Source organism: Crocodylus porosus, unplaced genomic scaffold (genome assembly GCF_001723895.1).
Source record: "Crocodylus porosus isolate Cpor-Errol unplaced genomic scaffold, CroPor_comp1, whole genome shotgun sequence".
Classification (NCBI taxonomy): domain Eukaryota; kingdom Metazoa; phylum Chordata; order Crocodylia; family Crocodylidae; genus Crocodylus; species Crocodylus porosus.
Genome location: NW_017728931.1, coordinates 22,837,011 through 22,855,172, shown reverse-complemented (window position 1 = coordinate 22,855,172; position 18,162 = coordinate 22,837,011). Strand labels below are relative to the sequence as shown.

The following is an 18,162-nucleotide window of genomic DNA, read 5'->3' as shown; positions in this document are numbered from 1 at the left end:
CCTATGACCCCAGCTGACTTCCTGCCCTTTGGGCAGGGGGCTGGACTCGATCTCCCGAGGTCCCTTCCAGCCCTAATGTCTATGAAATCTTTTCAGTCTCCTTTTTCCAAGGAATTGTCCAATTAAGTTGTAAGCAGTTCCAATCACATACTCCTGTTTTATACGGCACTGAGTAGCTGTCATCTCAATTGGGACCTCAAGTTGTAATTGTAAGAATGCAATCCCACCTCATCCTTTGAAGCTGCACAAGAAATGCACAGAATGCAGGGATGCATGCAGCAGTCAGAATGGGTTCAGGCCATCTGCATACCCAAAGCATCTCAAGATCAGACCCTTTTGATTCCACAGCCTGTTGAAACATCTTTATTATAAAAAGATAGAAAATATTTGAGTTAAATCTGTTTCTCTCTCTCTCTCAATGCTGAGCTCGGTAATTATAGAAACAAGATAAACATGTTTCAGAGTAGTAACACACCAAAATAAGTAAGTGTTTGCTACTTTGGCCACTGTATGTGGCAAAGTTATGCTCTGTATTATCAGCCCTATAAGGCAGTCAAAAAGCACCAGGTTGGTATATAACATGGAGGTAGGCCTCCTTCCCCTAGGTGAGCAGTGGGGAACAGTGTATTTGGAGTCAGATCCCCAGCAGGTAGAGATCAACATGGCTGTTGAGTTCCACCTAGCTTTACCACTTGAGAATCTGGCCTTTAGCAATCAAAATAGACTTGATCTTTACCTTTACCTCAGGTCAGCCTTAAAGATGAACATGCCATGGAGTGAAAATTAAGAAAAGTTGGCCTTTAAAATTGTTCTTGTTAGTATTAAAATGGTCTTGATATCAAGACCTCAAAAAGAAAAAAAAGGCTTTATTAACAAGTTGGGAGGTTGCGTGGCTCACAACTGAAGTTTGCTTGGGTGACTTTGTATTGTACTGTTAGTGGTGGTTTCATTACAAATTATTCTGTAAAGATTTTCATTGGAGCAAGAATGGTCAATGCTATTTGCTACACACATGGTAGAGGTATAAGGGCAATGGAGGAAAAAGGAAAACAAAGCCACTTGAATAAGCAAGATGGGGCCCTAGAAGGTAAGATGCTGCAGTGATAGCTTTAAAAAGTGTGACATCACTATGTACACACACAAAAAAAAGTGAAGGACAGTTGGACAGTTTTTGGAGTGGAGGGGGGGCTGGAGGAGAAAGTCCTGTGTTTAAGTGATCCACAACTATGACACTCCTTTCCACTGTTCAGAGGAAATACAAGTTTTTAGTGATTAAAGTAGAGAAATACAATCATGGTCCGTGGAGTAATAAGGTGGTCCTAGAACTCCTTTTAGACAATACTTTAATTTGAGTGCATGCTGTTGAGAAGGCAGAGTGCAAGAAAAGGCTACATATTTGTAGCCAGCAAGGTTTCAGGTCAACACTGTAAGCTGTTCATACCTCTTTCCCAACGGCCCCCTCCCCCCCAAGGGAAAATAAAAGCATTGATTTTAGAAGTCATGTCTCAAAGTTCAAGATATGCTGGAGGGGGTTCTCTTTTCTGGAGGTACTAAATCAGGTTGTCTAATAATTAATGCAGGTTAACAATGCTTTCACTTTCTGATAATTAAAACAAGGCCATTCTTTCTTGCACATGGCAAGGAATAACAAAAAAGAAACTCAAATAAAAGAAGAGGAAAAAAAACCACTTCAGGAAGCAGGTAAAAGGGCAGGAAAACTTTTGTGTTCTATTAGCAGCCATCATCTCTGTACAGTACTACTAGGCATAGACCAGATGAACAGCTTGCTACAGAAGTGATATCAAAACCAGCTTAAAGCAAGGGCAGCAAGAGCTTCTCTTATTCCTTCCCAGATCAAGAGCCTAGTTCTTGAATCTAGGCACACAGGAATACAGAAGCATGAATCTAGTGCAATTTAAACTCACAAGTTTCTTGGTAGTTTATCATGGTTCAACAACAGTTAAAAAATAGTTCTTGTGTTTAGAGATGTGGGTTTTGTACCCATTTTGAAGGTTTAATAGGCAATGACACTGCAGTTAAAAAAGGTACTTCCTTCAATATATAGTCTTCAGCATCGTTCTTTCCTTGCATGTTAAGCACAGAATGTGCACATTCATTAGGAACAGAGATAAGTATTTTGGATGGGATTTTTGCAAGACAAGGGTAGAATTCTGACACAGCACATTTTGATCACAAGGAACTTTCTTAAATTTTTTTTAGTCTTAGTCTTGTTGTACCTGCACATTAAATATTTCAAAAGACAAGACAAACACCTTGGTCATTGCACTCTGTGTACTCCAACCTTAGTACAAGCTCTCTACAGCCAGCAAGAGTTGCATAGTAGAGTAGGGCAAGTGAACCATTTAAAAAAAAAAAAAAAAGTGGTATAGGTTAGTGTCCAATACACCATTTATCTTCCATGTCCAGCACACTGTCTCTGAAGCAGCACTAGGCAATAAGAACAGTCTAGCACTGCTGGATGGATGTCAGTCCACAAACATCCTTAGCCCAGTAAATTCTTAGAGCCCTTTTTAGCTGATGTCACCAGTGTTGGGTCAGTCAGTCAAAGAAGTAGTGGAGTTCTTTCCCCAGCTGCTTGCTCTTTCCGGAAGAGTTCCCCAATCTGCAATAGTTTGTTATGGATCCTCTCTCTCAGTGGAGGGACATGGTGGCTGGGATCCAGGATATTGGTGCTCCTACGCTCCCTTTCTCGCTTCCAGATCCGATAAGGGTGTGGTGGGAAGGGTACCTCACCTCTTTCTCGGCGAAGCTGCACTGTTACTCCGCCAAGTGCCAGCATTGCCCAGACTGCCAGGATGATAAAATCTATAAGGGAGAAGGAAGACATTAATTCCATTGTAATGGCACCAGCAAGACAGGATTCCTCTCCTCCTGTCTCACCACCCCACCTCCCTGCAGAAGGCACCCCAATTCATGTCTTGGATAGATTTCAATACCTTTTTGTGCACTGAACAATATTTCTGTGCATCATTTTGGAAAAGAGGGCTAAAGCTCTTGATATGCAGCACTGTACTTCAGTTTGTGAAGGGCATCATATGGATTTGGTGCCTACAAAAGCAGCCCACTAAGCTTAGTGGTAAAGAAGGTCCCTTCCAGTCCTTTTTTCTTAAATGCAATTTAAGACTGGCTTTTGCTGCCTTACTGCCCATGATTTATTAACCCAGATTAGGAACAGCTTTTTATAGGCAGTTAAAAAGATAACAAATCTTCTTTAAAAAAGAAAATAAAAAAGAAACATAGCAACATCTGGAACTCAAGCTTTTATAGAACAGCGAGCAGATGCAAAACTGCTGAGTCACCTGATCTTTGTATATTCATAAGATAGCTGGGGCAAAGAAACATGGCTACATATTCACTAGGTGCTCCAATATCATAGGGGTTAGGGTAGGAAATGGTAAGTTCTCTGAAGCAAAGTTACAAGCAGACCTACAGGTTTATGGCAATACTGCTTACCATTTGTTTGGAAGGGCACATTAGTATAAGCTCTGCTGAAGTCATTCTTCAGAACTCTCCGGAGCAGGTCCAGGGTGATGTAAGCAAGGCTCGTGTACAGGTAACAAGCAATAGCTAAAACCGCTGAGTAAGAGCCTACTATGCCACAAGCCAGTATGTTCAGCTACAAGAGACAAAAATCAGATCATTCTGCACTTTCCAATTAGGAGTATTATTTCTCCCTTGGAGATAATAGGAGGGAACTTCATGATAAAATTTTAAACAAAGATGCAACTTAAGAAATCTGCAAGCACCACTAGTCTTGTAGCCTCTTATTGCCATTGCTTTTTCCCTTTTCTCCAGCCCACCTCCTCCTGCCTCCCTCAAATGGTCCCCATGTATTAAGTCTTGTCCAATGTATTGAAGTTCTTCAGCATAAAATTTCTAAATGCTTCTACAGCACCCAAAATAATGGGATCCCAATACAATAAATGAAGAGTTTTTTTCTCCATAGCACATGCCACAGCAGCCTTGCTCTTTAGAGAGCTGTACAAAGTTGCACGATGGTTTACTGAAATTTGCTGAAGGTCATCATGCATCCATCCTAATTATAGAAAGCGTTGTGCAAATACTTACAATTCTTGGACAGCCAACAAAGACTACTGGAATCATCAAGGCTATGCAAGAAAAGGTCACCCAAAACACGGCATCGTCGCGAAAAACCCTGTAATCTCCTGTGAAGACACCATTCTACTTGTCAGCCACAAGCGTGCCCAATGAAATCACATCTATTTTCAAATTAAAATGCCCCAACAACATGAAGAAGAAAATCTCATATCAACACACATGGTGTTATAAAACCTCAGTAAGGCAAGCCAAGACCCTTGAGTTACGTCTGAAGTTACAGGCAGTAGCACTCACATGCCAAATTCCTTCCTGTCTGTGCTATGCAGTGCTAATACTCTTAGAGACTCGTCTTAAAACAGCCCATAACCAATCTAATGTGTTTAGTGCAATAAGCTGTAGGTAATGTAAGTCTGCACAACAGAATCAGCGAGAAGAAACGTTTATATGCAAAACTTCTTATTTAGGGTAAGGAAGAGTCTTTTACCAGATTTGAAGGAGACTCTTGATGCCTAACTGGATTTACAGACCCAGAGTTTCTGCTTCAAAATGAATTCAAATAGGCAGATCTCTCCACCCATGCAAAGCACTCACACTTTTGTTACAGGACTGCACAGAGATCAATGTTCATACTTCATTTAAGTGACATGCACAGCCTATAGTATGCAGACATGCCTCTTCTTCAGGTTGCATTAAACCCCCTGGCCAAAGCTGGGGAGAGAGAGGGGAAACTGCTGCTTGAGTTCCACTGCCAGAGTAAGGCTGAAGATTAAATTAAGTCTCCGGAGGTTTAAGCAAAGCATTGCTTATGCTGCTGACCCAGAGGGACTTCAGTTCAGTCATCCAACTATAAACATGCTTTTAGTGACATCTTCTTTCAGATTCACTAGGGAGATGCAACAACAGTAAAAACCTGTTAGTGTAGTCAGACTAGATGCTTCGGAGTACAGCTGGAAGCATGAATCCAACTCCCTTGGGGACAAGACTATCAACAAAGTTCTGCATTTGGTGTTTCAAATCAAGGTATTCTATTCTGGATTAAAGAGAGGTATCTGAATCTTCAGCCAAAACTCCCCTCATTGTTACTATATGGCAGATTCTCCATTGTTACAACTGGCCTCAAGACAGTTTGAGTGAAAGAATAGGGCATGTAGAACAGGTAGTGTGTTCATCCAGACATGGGGTAGAACTGACATCCCATTCAATTGCTGAAACAGCAAGCTGCCTAGGGACAGCTCCAACTATAATACAGGCTTGTTTGCAGTTTTGCCACATGTTTATAGAGAAGACTAGAAGGGCTAGGGGATTCTACCCCTCTCCCCTCTTATGAACACTATTAAGGAGTCCTTGCAGTGCTGCTTACTTCAGGAGAGCTGCAGAGGTGTAGCACAGCCCTTCCAACATTAAAGATGAGAGACGGCTCACATGCCTACTTCCCAGTTCTAGAGACACTCTCCATAGACTAGCCAGAAGGTGGCACCCTCCTCTAGAATTAAAGCTGCATCAGCAGATAAATATGAAAAGCCAACCTCAGACATTAACAGAGGGCATACCTAGTGGAGTGAAGAAGATCACGGATGAAAAGAGGAGTCCCAGCATAAGTCCAACAAGCACCATGCAGAGTGGGACAAAACCAAACCTCCACCAATAAGCAACCAGGAGAAGTCCTCCAACAATTCCAGCTACAGCAGCCAGAATCAGGCAGACTGTAAAAGAGAAAAAGAAGAGTGCTTCTAGGATTTCAAATATCCATTATTTTGGATGACATTACAACTCAGAAGGCTGCCATTACAAAGCTCCCATGCACTGCAACATCATTGTAGATTTCAGTGTATAAAATTTAAGGCCTTAATATTTGCAGTGGTCAAATGCAAGTACTCGGCTGTAGATGTGCTGCTTTTGCATTTGATTTTTGTTCCTCCAAGTGTAAACAGCCCTGGATTCTGTTGTCACAGTTTCTTCTTCCTGCCTTTGGTAAGCATCAGGTTGAGAAAGCTTGTGCGTTAAGGGTGTGTGAAACAGGCCCTATCTGATTCGGATCGAAGTACTTCTGGTCCACTTCTGGGTCTGCCACCAAGCATGCTAGGGAGCCCCCTCACGTCTCCCCAGTTTGGCAATTGGCCATGGGGGAGGACCCCATGTGCCTCCCAGACCCAGAAGAGGCATCAGTCGTCGAGCTGAGGGGAGGCACGGGGCAGCTCCCCGACAGACCCGGAAGTGCTTCTGGTCCACTTCCGGGTCTGCTGCCAAGCATACTGGAGACCGCCACCCATGCTCTCGTGGGATGCTTTATCTGCCCATCACGAGTTGCCTAGTACCTAGAGATACATAGACAAAACATTTAGAACTGCATTTATGAATCTTTCTGATTCGATTCGGAGACATTAAAGAGTCTCCTGATTTGATTCAGATTTGGAGATTTGGTCGCCGAATCAAATCAGTTTCTGAAGCTTTGCACAGCCCTACTGTGTATGCCAACAGTACCTAGAACAAAAATTCTCAACCAGGGTCCAGCAACATGCTGGGGTGATGCATCACCTGGCCCTTGTATGAGACCAATATTCTCCTCCCTGAAGGAGCCCTGTGTGCCTACTACAGCTACCCCAGAAGCACCCATGGCTGCTTCTCTGAAGACTGCAGCTGTCCTCAGGCAGTCACTGTGTCAGCTTTCCCCATGTTTCCAGCAGCCTGCTCTGATGCAAGTGGGTGACAGCCAAGCTGTTGCATCCCAGTTAGTTGCCTCCAAACTTCCCATGCTCCCAGGGCCAGTGGCAGGGGCCACATGAATGATTACCAGCTTATGAGATCCCACAGGATCAGCTGAGTAGAAGGGGGCCCAACTTACTACTACAGATACAAACTGATGACAGAAAGTAGAGAGCTGGGCACAGCAGGTTCCATCTTGCCACTGTTAGCTGGAACAGCTAGGCCAGTGGTTCTTTTTAGCCTCAATGCATCCCTCCATATGTCTTTTCTGAATTTAGATTCTAGTTCAATGATTCTCAACTGGAATGCCATGAAATTCTGAAGTTATGGACAGCAGTATCTCGAGACTAAAGAGGTTGAGAACCACTGACTTAGGTTTCCCACCTCCTGCATCAAGGCTGCCCTATTCTAGATTCTATACATAAAGAGTAAGCTCGTCAGAGGCATACGCAAAGAAAAATATAGACCTCATTTTACAGATATGAAAAGCTTGATTAAAAGTGGGGTAGGCTCTTCTGCAATTCAGATGCTATGGCCTGGCCACATGCAGCCAGATTGAAAAAGGAAGTCTGAACCAGAGCCAGGAATTAACCCCAGATCCTGAGGCCCAATCCACTACAATAAAGGGTGGCCTGGTGACTAAAAGGAGGGGGAAGATGGGAAATGTTGCAATTTTTCCACTACCTTCCCAAGTTCTAAAATTTGTATCCAAATTTAAGCTTCTGGTGTCCTGCAGTTAAACAGTAACAGATATGGTTTCAGGTTGTGAAATGACAGTTATTTCTGGGTTCTTTGGAACCGCTTAGGCAATAGCCATTAAGACTCAGTTCAGTGGCCTTGCTTGTTTCCTAGGAGATGGCAAAGTCTGCATGCATGCACGCACGCACACACGGACACACGCACAACTAGTCCACACTGCTTTTTCCCCATTGTAAAATGGAGACCCTGCTAATCCCCATGGATTTCAATAGGCTTTTCAGATCATGAACGTATTCTTTTCCTCACTACTCCCAAAACACTGCAAGTTTGTCTTTACTCACCATCATAACCAAGGTTAGTCACTCTTGTAATTAATACAAAGAAAAATAATCCCATGAAGATGAAGCCCATGTAGAACAAGTCTGAAGTAGAAACATAAAAAAAAAAAAAAGAGTAGTTTAGCATGCTTTCATACAGCCTTCTACACTATACCTACTCCAAGAACAGTTGAAGAAACCAAAACCTATTAACTGGGATCCCCATTAAGCAATGTGCAAAGACTGGGGGGGGGGGGGAAAACAAAAAACAACAGGTTTTCAAGCATCTGGCACTGGCAAATGAGCTCACTCCTACAAAACACTAAAAACTTCAGCTAGTTTCCAACAGGTATCCTAGTCCACCTCCCACTAGTTTCAACTTCCTGTTCTGTTATTACTCAAGGCCAGAGTTTTAGTGCACACAAATGATCATCCCACTAGCATGGTTATTTAGAAGAGACCTTGCTGTGATGTATGCAGCAATTCATAGTTAAGAGACAGCATGATGGACCAGGCTTGTGAATTATGTAGTTGGCACACATGAAATCTTGACTCTGTCCAACACATACAAGCCAAACAGTACCTGTTTTCCAGAACCTGTGTCCAAAGAAACAAATGAAGAGGCCAAGGACAGCAAGAATGGTGAAGAATATTTTGGTAGGGAGTTTGGCTATAAGGAAACAAAATGAACAGGTAAGATGATTTTTATTTTATTTTTTACACTTTTAAACTTGTTTGATTACACAAACAAGCCAAGACCTCACTGTTGATAGCAAGTATTGACTGTTCAGATGCATAAGACCCTATCAATACTTTTGATCAGCACAACACTTATAGCAGATGAGCAGTGCCAAAACTCAGACTGTGGGTTTTTCTACCTATTGAATTAGTAACAGAATTGGAACTCCGAAATCCTAGCTTTAAGCTGTACAAGTTTACATTTCATTTAAAATGAATACAAATTCTTATGCTAGCAAGGTATTGATAGCTTTTACCATCCAGATAGCCTTCCAGTTTTGGAAACTAGACTGCATGGCAAGCCACAGCCACACTGAACCATACTGCAAAAACAAAGTCACAGCATAAACAGCCATTCAGGAGGAGACTTGCTCCTGTCATGTGTTAAACGAGTATATCACCATAACTCCCCTCTACTGAGACAAAAAGTTCTTTATACAGAAGGAAATTCTGCTTTCTGTAAGCTTCCTTATTAGCTTGGAATAGTTTGAGGGAACTTTCTAGATGTTTTTGTGTTATATTCTTGTGTTTAATGATTTACAGGAAGGAAGCTAGTTTAGCAGGTTCTCTTAATGGTCATGAAAAGCCTTAGACAGACCATCTTACTCCCACAAATTGCAGAATGCTTTGGCTGAATGACCTCAGCTGTTTAAGTTATAGCATGTGGGAAAAAAGTATATTCATATGCCAAGATTAACAAAAAACTATAGGCTCTGCTCTCCACTGCATTTCTGTTTGGGCAAAACTGATGCCCTTGTAAGGCAGATGCAAGACACTATTGGAATTTAAGTGGTACCTATGCTTTCCCCTTACAATCAATGCACTTCACACAGCAACTAAGCTCAAAATTTGCTTGAGGCACTGAAGAATTAGGCCTCATTTTCTTGCTGTCATCTCCCTTGTCAACAGTTATGATCAGAGGAATAGTTGTGTAAAGATGCTACCTTCTTACTCAAGAGATTCACTCCCTACATGGAGTCATTTAATCAGATTGGCAATACTGAATACCTTTATTCCTGGTCACCCTGCCAGGTAGTGCAGTTATAGGAAGAAGCTGGATTCTCTTTCCTTTTTGGCCCATGTGTCACAGTTGTCACATCATCAGTAATGTGGTCAACAAGACTAAGAACATAGGTTGACCACAAGAACAAGTTGTCAAGCTGAGAGCTAGACAATGAGTGCTATGTGTGCACTTGTGTGCCACACATGTGCAATCTTTGAGGAACAGTAGGTCACCACCTCCACTTTATCAAAAAATTCCTGAGGGGCAGGGACTAAAATATCTTATGGTATCGTGCAAGGCTGTCGTTATGTATGGAAGTCCTAGCTCAGATCTTGGTACTTTCCCAAAGTGGGAGTGTATATGAACTGGTACAAGCTTATTTGACTTACTGGGAGAAAGACAGTTATCCACTGGGGTAGCAAGGCTGCAAGCATATGTATGAGCAGGTACATATGCTGCAGAAGTATTCCAGAGTGGATCCCAAACAATGATGTTGTAGATGACGCCTTGTCCAGGAAGTGAGGAAAAGTAAGCATCAGTTTTGTCATTAGTTGTTAAGGTAATCATCTGAAACAAACAAACAAAGCTTCCATTAATTGAGGGTTGCTTTTATTATCCTACAAAGGGGTCTTCCTATTTCCTCCCTTGACTGCATACCACTGAGTAAGAATGTTTGCCAAATCCGTCAAATAAAACCCTACCATAGTTCTGTTGAGCACAGACTCCAATAGTACTTAAAAATGCAGAGGGAAGACTACAGCTATGTACTGATGTTTCATTTGTCTGGGTAAAAACCCTTCTCCAGGCAAAGAGTTGCACAGACATTCAAGAGATCACTTGCTATAGAAAATCTGGCTTTCACAAGACACTAGATGGGGTACCCATGAGGCAGATTTCCCTGCTCCTGATCCAAATTGTCCTTGCCAGAGAAATGTACAGACATCCAACCTGATAGAAAGCAGGGCTCCCCCAACAGCCTGGCCAGAGACAAGTTGTCAGGGAAAACTGTGGGGACCCTGACCCCTATCCCACCTATCAAATGATTGACTGGGGGGTGGCAGCAAAGTGGGAGGGAAGCAGGAGGAGCATTCTTGTGGCAGGAACCCTCCTGCAGCCCCAGGGCCATTCCTGCCATAGGAACCTGGAAAGGTACAGCAGGTTTGGGGCTGGAGCCCTGGCATGATTCCAGCCCAGGAGAGTTCCACCCGTGCCTCTCCAGCCAGTCAGTCAACGGACAGGTGGCACAGAGGAGGGCAGGAAGCAGCCTTGCACCCATGGGAGATCAGGAAGAAAGCCTCAGGAAAACAGCCCTCAAGCCCAGTCCTGAGGCTTTAAGGAGGGCCACCTCCACTGCCCAGATGGGTGGTGATAGGAGGGCTTGCACACAGTCTCAAAGGACAGGCACAGGGCTGGGGAAGCTATCCCCATACCAGTTCACAGCCCTGCAGGCTTTAAATGCCAGCTGAGAGTTGCACATGGGGCAATTTAAAAGCCAGGGAGCCAAGACCTGGGACCTACCACAGAATACAGACCAGCAGCAAAAGAATCCAAATGCAGAGGAGCCTGTAGCTTCAGCACATCACTCTGCTCATCCATTTATCCCTCTGCAGGAATCTGGAGCCAGAGCAACCATAGTTTGACCTGCAAGCAACCTTTGGCAAAACTTACTTTCACACCATTAGCTTTGATGCTCTTCACATCTGACATCTTCCGTAGGTGGCTCATGAGTGTTATTTCTGAAAGATCATTCTCTGGCAAGAAATACTGATAGATATCATAGTGTAGTCGCCATCTAGAATTCTGTCCAGTACCAGAATCACATGAAGGAGGACTCTCACCTCTGGAATTAAAAAAAAAAAAAAAAAAAATTCTACTGGCTATAGACAAACCAAAAGGTGCCTGTACACAAGCATAGAGGCTGCTCTGATGCACTGCAATTCCAGCATGTCAAAGCAGCCTCCCATGTTACATGTATCAGCATCCCTGCACTTCAAAATGGCAATGGGGGCACTTGAACTAAAGCTTGCTCAATGTTCAAGCACCCCTACCACCATTTTGAAGCATGGGGATGCTGACACACGAGACACTGTGACACTAATTAGAGTAGCTCTTGAAGCAGCTTTAAAAAGACACCAGTCCACCCCCAGAGTACAGAAAAAAGGTGCCTCAAGACTCCAGATGTGGAGCTGGTATTCAATGGAAAGAAACAGAACACCAGGTCTGAAAAACTGGTACTTCAAAATTTAGATCCCAGCCTGGACTTCATTAAAAGTTTGGGGTACTTGGGGTTCTTTACAGAGAAATTCTAGATGAAAAATTTGCACTTCAATCATTCACCAAATTACAGTGACAACTTGTAACAATGGGAAAGGACTGTATTTCACTGTGCATTTCTAAAGACAAGTAAGAGTATGTTACTACTCTGGAGCTTGTTTAGGACTAACAAGTCCTGCAAGTCACTGGAAGCAATGTTCATACTATGTTTCCAAGTTACTGCAACAGCTGAAACAATTCTGCCATTATATTCTTTTTATTTTAATCTACAGGAGATTAACTCAAATAGGGTCCATTCAGTTCTCTGAACCCAGTGTATGCAGCTTTAGAAAAGATTTGGGGAAGTCTTCGCTCTAACAAAGGCACCAAATTCACCAGGCCTTATCTTTACCACCTGCTATCCAGAGTAATCCATTACTTGAAAGATTAGGACTTCAGGTGATAAGCATATTACGGAAGAGAAGTACCCTGCTTTCATGGTAATAAAGTAAGGAGTTGCGGTATGTATATTATAATACAGCCATTTCTGGAACATAATAGCCGTTTACCACAGGAAAAAAACAACAACTGATCATCCCAATAATCATTTATCCTGGTGAGCTACAAGTATTTTACCCCCTCACTTCCTTCCTCCATATAGGAGGAAGAGAGATTTGGGACTCCACTAAGTATTTTGTTTCCTGCTCTCATATACTTTAGTTCTTTTACTGGAGGTCAGAAATTGTTGCTAGAAGTCAAGCCCACAGCCCTTCCATTAGAATTTATGAAGCATTTATAGCCTTGCCCAGATGCAGTATGAGGAAGACCATTTGTTATGTACCGACACCACACACCTGGTAGATCCCAGGTTAGCTGGAGCAAACTTGATGCGAGTGTCAACTAAATTATACTCCAAATAAATATTAGGATCAACTTCCAAGTTGAATTCAAGATTGCAACCTCCAGGGATAGGGTCTAAAAAACAAACAAGAGAACTATGAGCGGTAGCATCTCTCTTCTTCCCATTCCCCCAGGCAGCATTTTCGCTACTGCTTTGAAATTCATCTCTTATTACAGCCTTAATGTTCAGGTCTCCAAAAGAACCCGAAGTCCAAGACTCAGATCCTAAAACATGCAGTGGGAACACTGAAGGACTAGACACATGCATAGCGGTCTGCATGACTAGAGCTTTAAATTGATGGGATCTGTACAGCAGGCTCCACAATCAAGTGGATTGCATGCTCAGAAGGTTAGCAAGTCAGTTAAGCATGAACATCAACCTTGGTAGAATGAGTTGCCAAAGCTAAGATTTCTGGCATTTGGCAAATCTGTGTATATTCATTACACCCAGAATAGAATGCAGTACATATGGCCTTCTAAAGAATGATCTGTACCTCAACTCCTGTTGCTACCCCATAAAGAGAATGCATTAAGAACAGTACCTCTTGCTGTATACGGGATAGAAACAGCTGTGCTGAACACCTGGTTAGCTTCAAGAGACTGTAGGTACCACGTACATATGCTCTGTTGAGGACGAAGGATGGAAATTAACCCTCTGTCTGCTCCAGTTGCAGAGTTATTTGTAGAGGGAAACTAACAAAAAAAAAAAAGAGCAAGTTGAATGCATGTAAGCATGGCAGTACTATAAGCACAAAGACAGAGCAGAGGGAGCTCCTTCTTGAAGTTGCATAGATGTGGACTATACATATTACTGAACTGCATACTGCAAACAATGAAGTCAGCTCTTAAGCCAGCAACTGCTTTATTTTTACATTGAAAAGTAATACCATTTTGTTTAGGTTAAAAAAACAACAACCACTACCAAGCAATGGAATACATAGAAACTAGACTGTAGGTACATTTTGTTTCAGGAGCCACTTACATCCTCATTGCAACAGAGCACCTGAATTTCAGATGATCCAACCCAGTAGCACTGGGCCACACTTTATAAATGCACATTCTTGTTGCACTGGAAGTTAAAATAATAAACTAAGTGGAAGACTTGGGGACCATGTAAGCTTCAGAAATTAATTCCGCCAAACCCCAGAGTTGATAATATATCCAGTAACAGCAGCAAAGATTCAACTGTCATTTTGCTCTTGTAAAAGAACCTTATAAGAAAGGCAAATTGCAAAAACAAAGAGTCTGTTTCTACTATAAATACAAACATCTAGGAAACCAAGAACACCACAGCCAAATGAGACACAGCAATTATTTTCATGAGAACACAAGACAAAAAACTCATCAACATTAACAGCAAGTGGCTTTATATCACAAGGAAGAAATAGCAAGCAGCCAAGAGATAGACTAGACAAGGGAAGATTCCCATTTTCTTTTCAGGAGTAAACTGGTGTACATGCAGATGCACACAAATGCACAAGGTCAGCTCTCTCCAGCAATGATAAAACACCCTTTGTCCCAGAGTTAATTGCTACTCTTCCTCCCCTAATGAGAGTTGACAGTTAACATGCACACAGGACACTGCACTTCAAACCCACCTTATCAAAGGATACTGTGACATCTTTTTGCTGGGCATGAGCTTGAAAAATAATGAGAGTCACGTTGCTTGCAATGTTCCTTATTACAGCTTCCACTGGGTTAGTCTCATTAAGCAGGACATTTCTAAACTTTCCCAGAGACATCTCAAGAAGACCTGTATTAAAATAAAAGTCTTTTTTACTGTATAGTTAAGTAGATTGAAGAGTTGAAGTTCAAAAGGGCCAGAAATATTCTTTGTCATCTGATGACAGGAATGTCAGCCAGCTACACAAAGATCTGCACCTTAAGAACAGACAATTTAATAAAGCCTGGCACGCAAAGTGGAGGAGAATTGTCCTCACTAAGAAGTCTAGTTTAACAGACACAAAAACCACCACTACCCTTCCAATTCTAACAGTCCTGAGCAACCAGCCAGTGCAATTAAGGGCAAGCAGCACTCAATACAGAGTAAATACAAGAGAGATAGTATTGAAAGCCAAGATAACAGCAAAGTAACAAATCTGCTGTCCTAGTCAAGACAGTGCATTGACAGTGCACACTGCCTCAAGACAGTTTAAGACTAAGCTCCATGCAAGTTTTGCTATAGACATCCACAGACCCAGGGTATCACCCAAGGTTTCCTAGGAAAGGCAAACAGTTTTCATCTCTCCACTCAGCCATTTTGGTGCAACTGATTTTCTCTCCTTGGTGCCTGTGATCTGAGACTTAACTGTTTCTACAATACGAGTTCAGCAGAGGCAAGGGCACATCTGATATTATTTGATCAGAAACCCTTTTCCTGGGGACAGGGAGAAAAGGAGGTAGTGGTCAGGGAAGAGGAGAGCAGAGCTAAAAACCTGGGTAGCATCTCTTAAGACAAATATCCCAGAACCTTCATTACTTTATAAAAAGCTTGCCAGACTCTTATTGAGAAATCAGCACACAACAACTATTCTGAAATCCTGCAAGTAAGCCTGGGTCTCTTCCCTCTTCTCATACTTCTGCTGCAACTGAAACCAAAAAAAAAAAAGTATACAAAAAGACTACGTGGTTTGGCCACTATCAGTCAGAAACCAAGATGTGCAGCCCATATCAAAAGTTCCCCCTAACATGAAGCAATGCAATGAACAGCCACTTTATCATGCACAAGCACATACACAACCTACTTCTTCACAGAGAAAGTGCTGACATTGCCCATTATGCCCTATAACTGTTGAAGGGTGGTACTGCTGAAGGAACAGCACTAGTGAAGAGTGTTCATAAGCTACGGGAGTTTCCCCACAAAGACAAAACTATACCCTGCTTCCACAGCACACACTCCATCCTGTTTGCCTATGTCTACAAATCTCTTCTTAGAGCTACTTACTTCCATCTTTCCTCTGCAACCAATTCTACCTAGGCCACTCTGCTAAAGACTCCTCCCACCCCTTTGTCCCCCACCCCCAGCAGTGATTAAAAAAAAAAAAAGCAAACAGCAGCAAATCACATCAAACCGAAGAACAGCGCTCTTCTAGCTTCACCCTGCCCTCACAGAATATACAGCCATAGTTAGACCTCTTCACAAGATCTGGCAGCCTCTTAAAACCCTGGAGAAAAGTTACTGGTTAGCGACCATAGAGAAGGTCTCACACTCTGGACAGCTGCAGTGGCACCTCTATACCAAGGCTGGATTCTGGGCACAGATTGAGGAATGCAGTCGGCTCACCAGAGGGAGCACATGGTGCCCCTGGTATCCCCCGACCCTTGAGACGGCAGCAGCAGCGATTGGCAGCTAAGGGACAGCTGCGGCAATGAAAAGGTAAGCTGGGGGAAGGGAGTGAGCAGGGCTAGGTGCTGGCGATTGGGCAGGGGACTCTTTCCTTGCCTGACCCTATTTAGCCACACCGGACAGGAGCCGCGCTCTTTAGGGGCGCGCTGAGTTTGCACAGGGAGGTACGTAAGAGAGGCCGCAGGCAGCGGAAGAGCCAACAGCAGCAGCAGCAGCAGTCATCTCCAGGTAAGTGAGTGGGGGTGACAGCATGGCAGTTGTCACATGGAGTGCAGCCAGGGCTCCTGCCCCACAGCTGCCTCCTGGCCCAGGGACCAGCGAGGCTTACACGTAGGTGGGGCCACCTGCCTGTGGGGGCTGCCTGGCTTGGCCAGGGGGCGGGGGGACGACGGATGCAGAGGCAGGGGCTTCTCTCACCTGTGACAGGATTGCGGCACCGGAGGGGCAGGTGAGAGACCTCCAGGCGGAGGTGAGCAGGCTGCAGGGGATCAGGGCCATGGAGGATGAGATTGACAGGTACTTTCTCTCTGCAGGGCCCGTCCCCTTAGGCTGTCACCACCCAGGAGTTTGCAGGAGATGAATGGAGGATGGTCACCTCCAGGGCCAGTCACTCCAGTACAACTGGGGAACAGGTATGCGGCTCTGGCAGCGCTGGAGGAGACTGGGCGTGATGAAGGAGGAAGGGAGGAAGCCACACCCTCATCCAGCAAGCCATCATTTGTACCAACTGAGCATCATCCAGTGACCCGGAAGAAGAGATGTTGGGTCATCGTCATAGGGGACTTCCTCCTCAGAGAAACGGAGGGACCTATCCACCACACAGACCCCAATGTGAGAAGTGTACCATCTCCCAGGAGCCAAGATTGGGGACATCACAGGGAAGATCACTGATCTCATCCAGCCTTCCAACTACTATCTTATGGTCCTCAACCACGCGGGAACCAATGATGCGGCTTGGAATAGTCCGGACTGGATTATGGATGAGTACGGGGCTCTGGGGGCCAAGCTTAGAGAGTCAGGGGCCCAGGTGATCTTTTCGTCACTCCTCCCGGTTAGCGGACATCAGTGGCAGAGCACCTGCATGCATGAGGTGAACTGGCACCTCTGGAGTTGGTGTCGTCACACCAGATTTGGCTTCCTGGACCACGACCCACACTTCAGATCAGAGGGTGTCCTAGGGTGTGATGGTCTCCATCTCTCCCCCAAAGGTAAATTTTTTTTATTTTTTTTAAAAACAGGCTAGCTGACCTCCTCCAATAGGCTTTAAACTAAGTTCATCAGGGGATGGGGATCCATAGAAAAGGGAAAAAAATTCAACTAAGTGTAGGACCTGCCCAGGTAAGAGCTCAGGTAAATACCAAGGGACCAGTTGTCTCTCAGGTAGGGGGAATGCCCAGGGCTCCCATGGGGGTGGGATTAAGGTGTCTCTTCACTAATGCAAGAAGCATGGGGAACAAACAAGAGTTTGCTCTCCTGCTTGCAAATAGTAAAATCGACCTGGTTGGCCTAATGGAGACACGATGGGATGAAGCATTTGACTGGGCATTAGACAGAGAGCTATAGGTTGTGTAAAAGAGACAGGAAGGGGAAAAAAGGGGGGGGGGGGGGGGGGTTGCGCTCTATGTAAGGGAACAGTATACCAATTCTACCTTCCAAATGGGACCAGAGGAAACTTAACGGAGACCCTGTGGGTCAAACTTCAAGGAGGGTGGGGGGAGCGGGATCTGGTGGTAGGGGGTTACTACAGGCTACCACATCAGGAGGAAGAGCTGGATCTGGAATTTTCCAGGCAGCTTGGGGAGGCTGTGCATGCAAAGGATGTTGTGGTCGTGGGTCATATGAATTACCCTGACATCAACTGGGAGGAGCAGTCGGCCACTCACGAAGGTTCCAGACATGCCTACAGGACCTACACCTCGTGCTGGAAGTATTCGTCCCCACTAGGGAAAATGCCATACTGGATCTGGTGTTAGCCTCTGGGGACGACCTGGTGGGGGATGTGCTAGTACAAGGGAAGCTAGGAGACAGTGATCATGAAATGATCCAGTTTGCTATTCAGAGAAAGGTGGGGAGGGCAACTAGCACAGTGCAAATGCTTGACTTTAGGAAAGCCAACTTCAATG

General features: G+C 44.1%; 1 protein-coding gene across 3 annotated transcripts in view; it reads right to left on the bottom strand.

Moving 5' to 3' along the window:
* Positions 1-1,535: 1,535 nt before the first annotated feature.
* TM7SF3 (transmembrane 7 superfamily member 3) overlaps positions 1,536-18,162 on the bottom strand; it is a 30,344-nt gene continuing 13,717 nt past the window's right edge. Inside the window, exons 2-12 of one of the 3 annotated variants that reach the window (XM_019544380.1) lie at positions 14,292-14,446; positions 13,236-13,386; positions 12,648-12,768; positions 11,209-11,380; positions 9,930-10,107; positions 8,383-8,469; positions 7,824-7,904; positions 5,631-5,783; positions 4,090-4,187; positions 3,475-3,637; positions 1,536-2,826 (exon numbers count right to left, since the gene is read on the bottom strand). In XM_019544380.1, the coding sequence (XP_019399925.1) occupies positions 2,564-2,826; positions 3,475-3,637; positions 4,090-4,187; positions 5,631-5,783; positions 7,824-7,904; positions 8,383-8,469; positions 9,930-10,107; positions 11,209-11,380; positions 12,648-12,768; positions 13,236-13,386; positions 14,292-14,446 (1,622 nt within the window). In that variant the 3' untranslated portion in view covers positions 1,536-2,563. Of the gene's footprint in view, positions 2,827-3,474; positions 3,638-4,089; positions 4,188-5,630; positions 5,784-7,823; positions 7,905-8,382; positions 8,470-9,929; positions 10,108-11,208; positions 11,381-12,647; positions 13,612-14,291; positions 14,447-14,655; positions 14,673-18,162 lie in introns of those variants that run through there. The other 2 variants (XM_019544381.1, XM_019544382.1) reach the window with 2 other exon arrangements.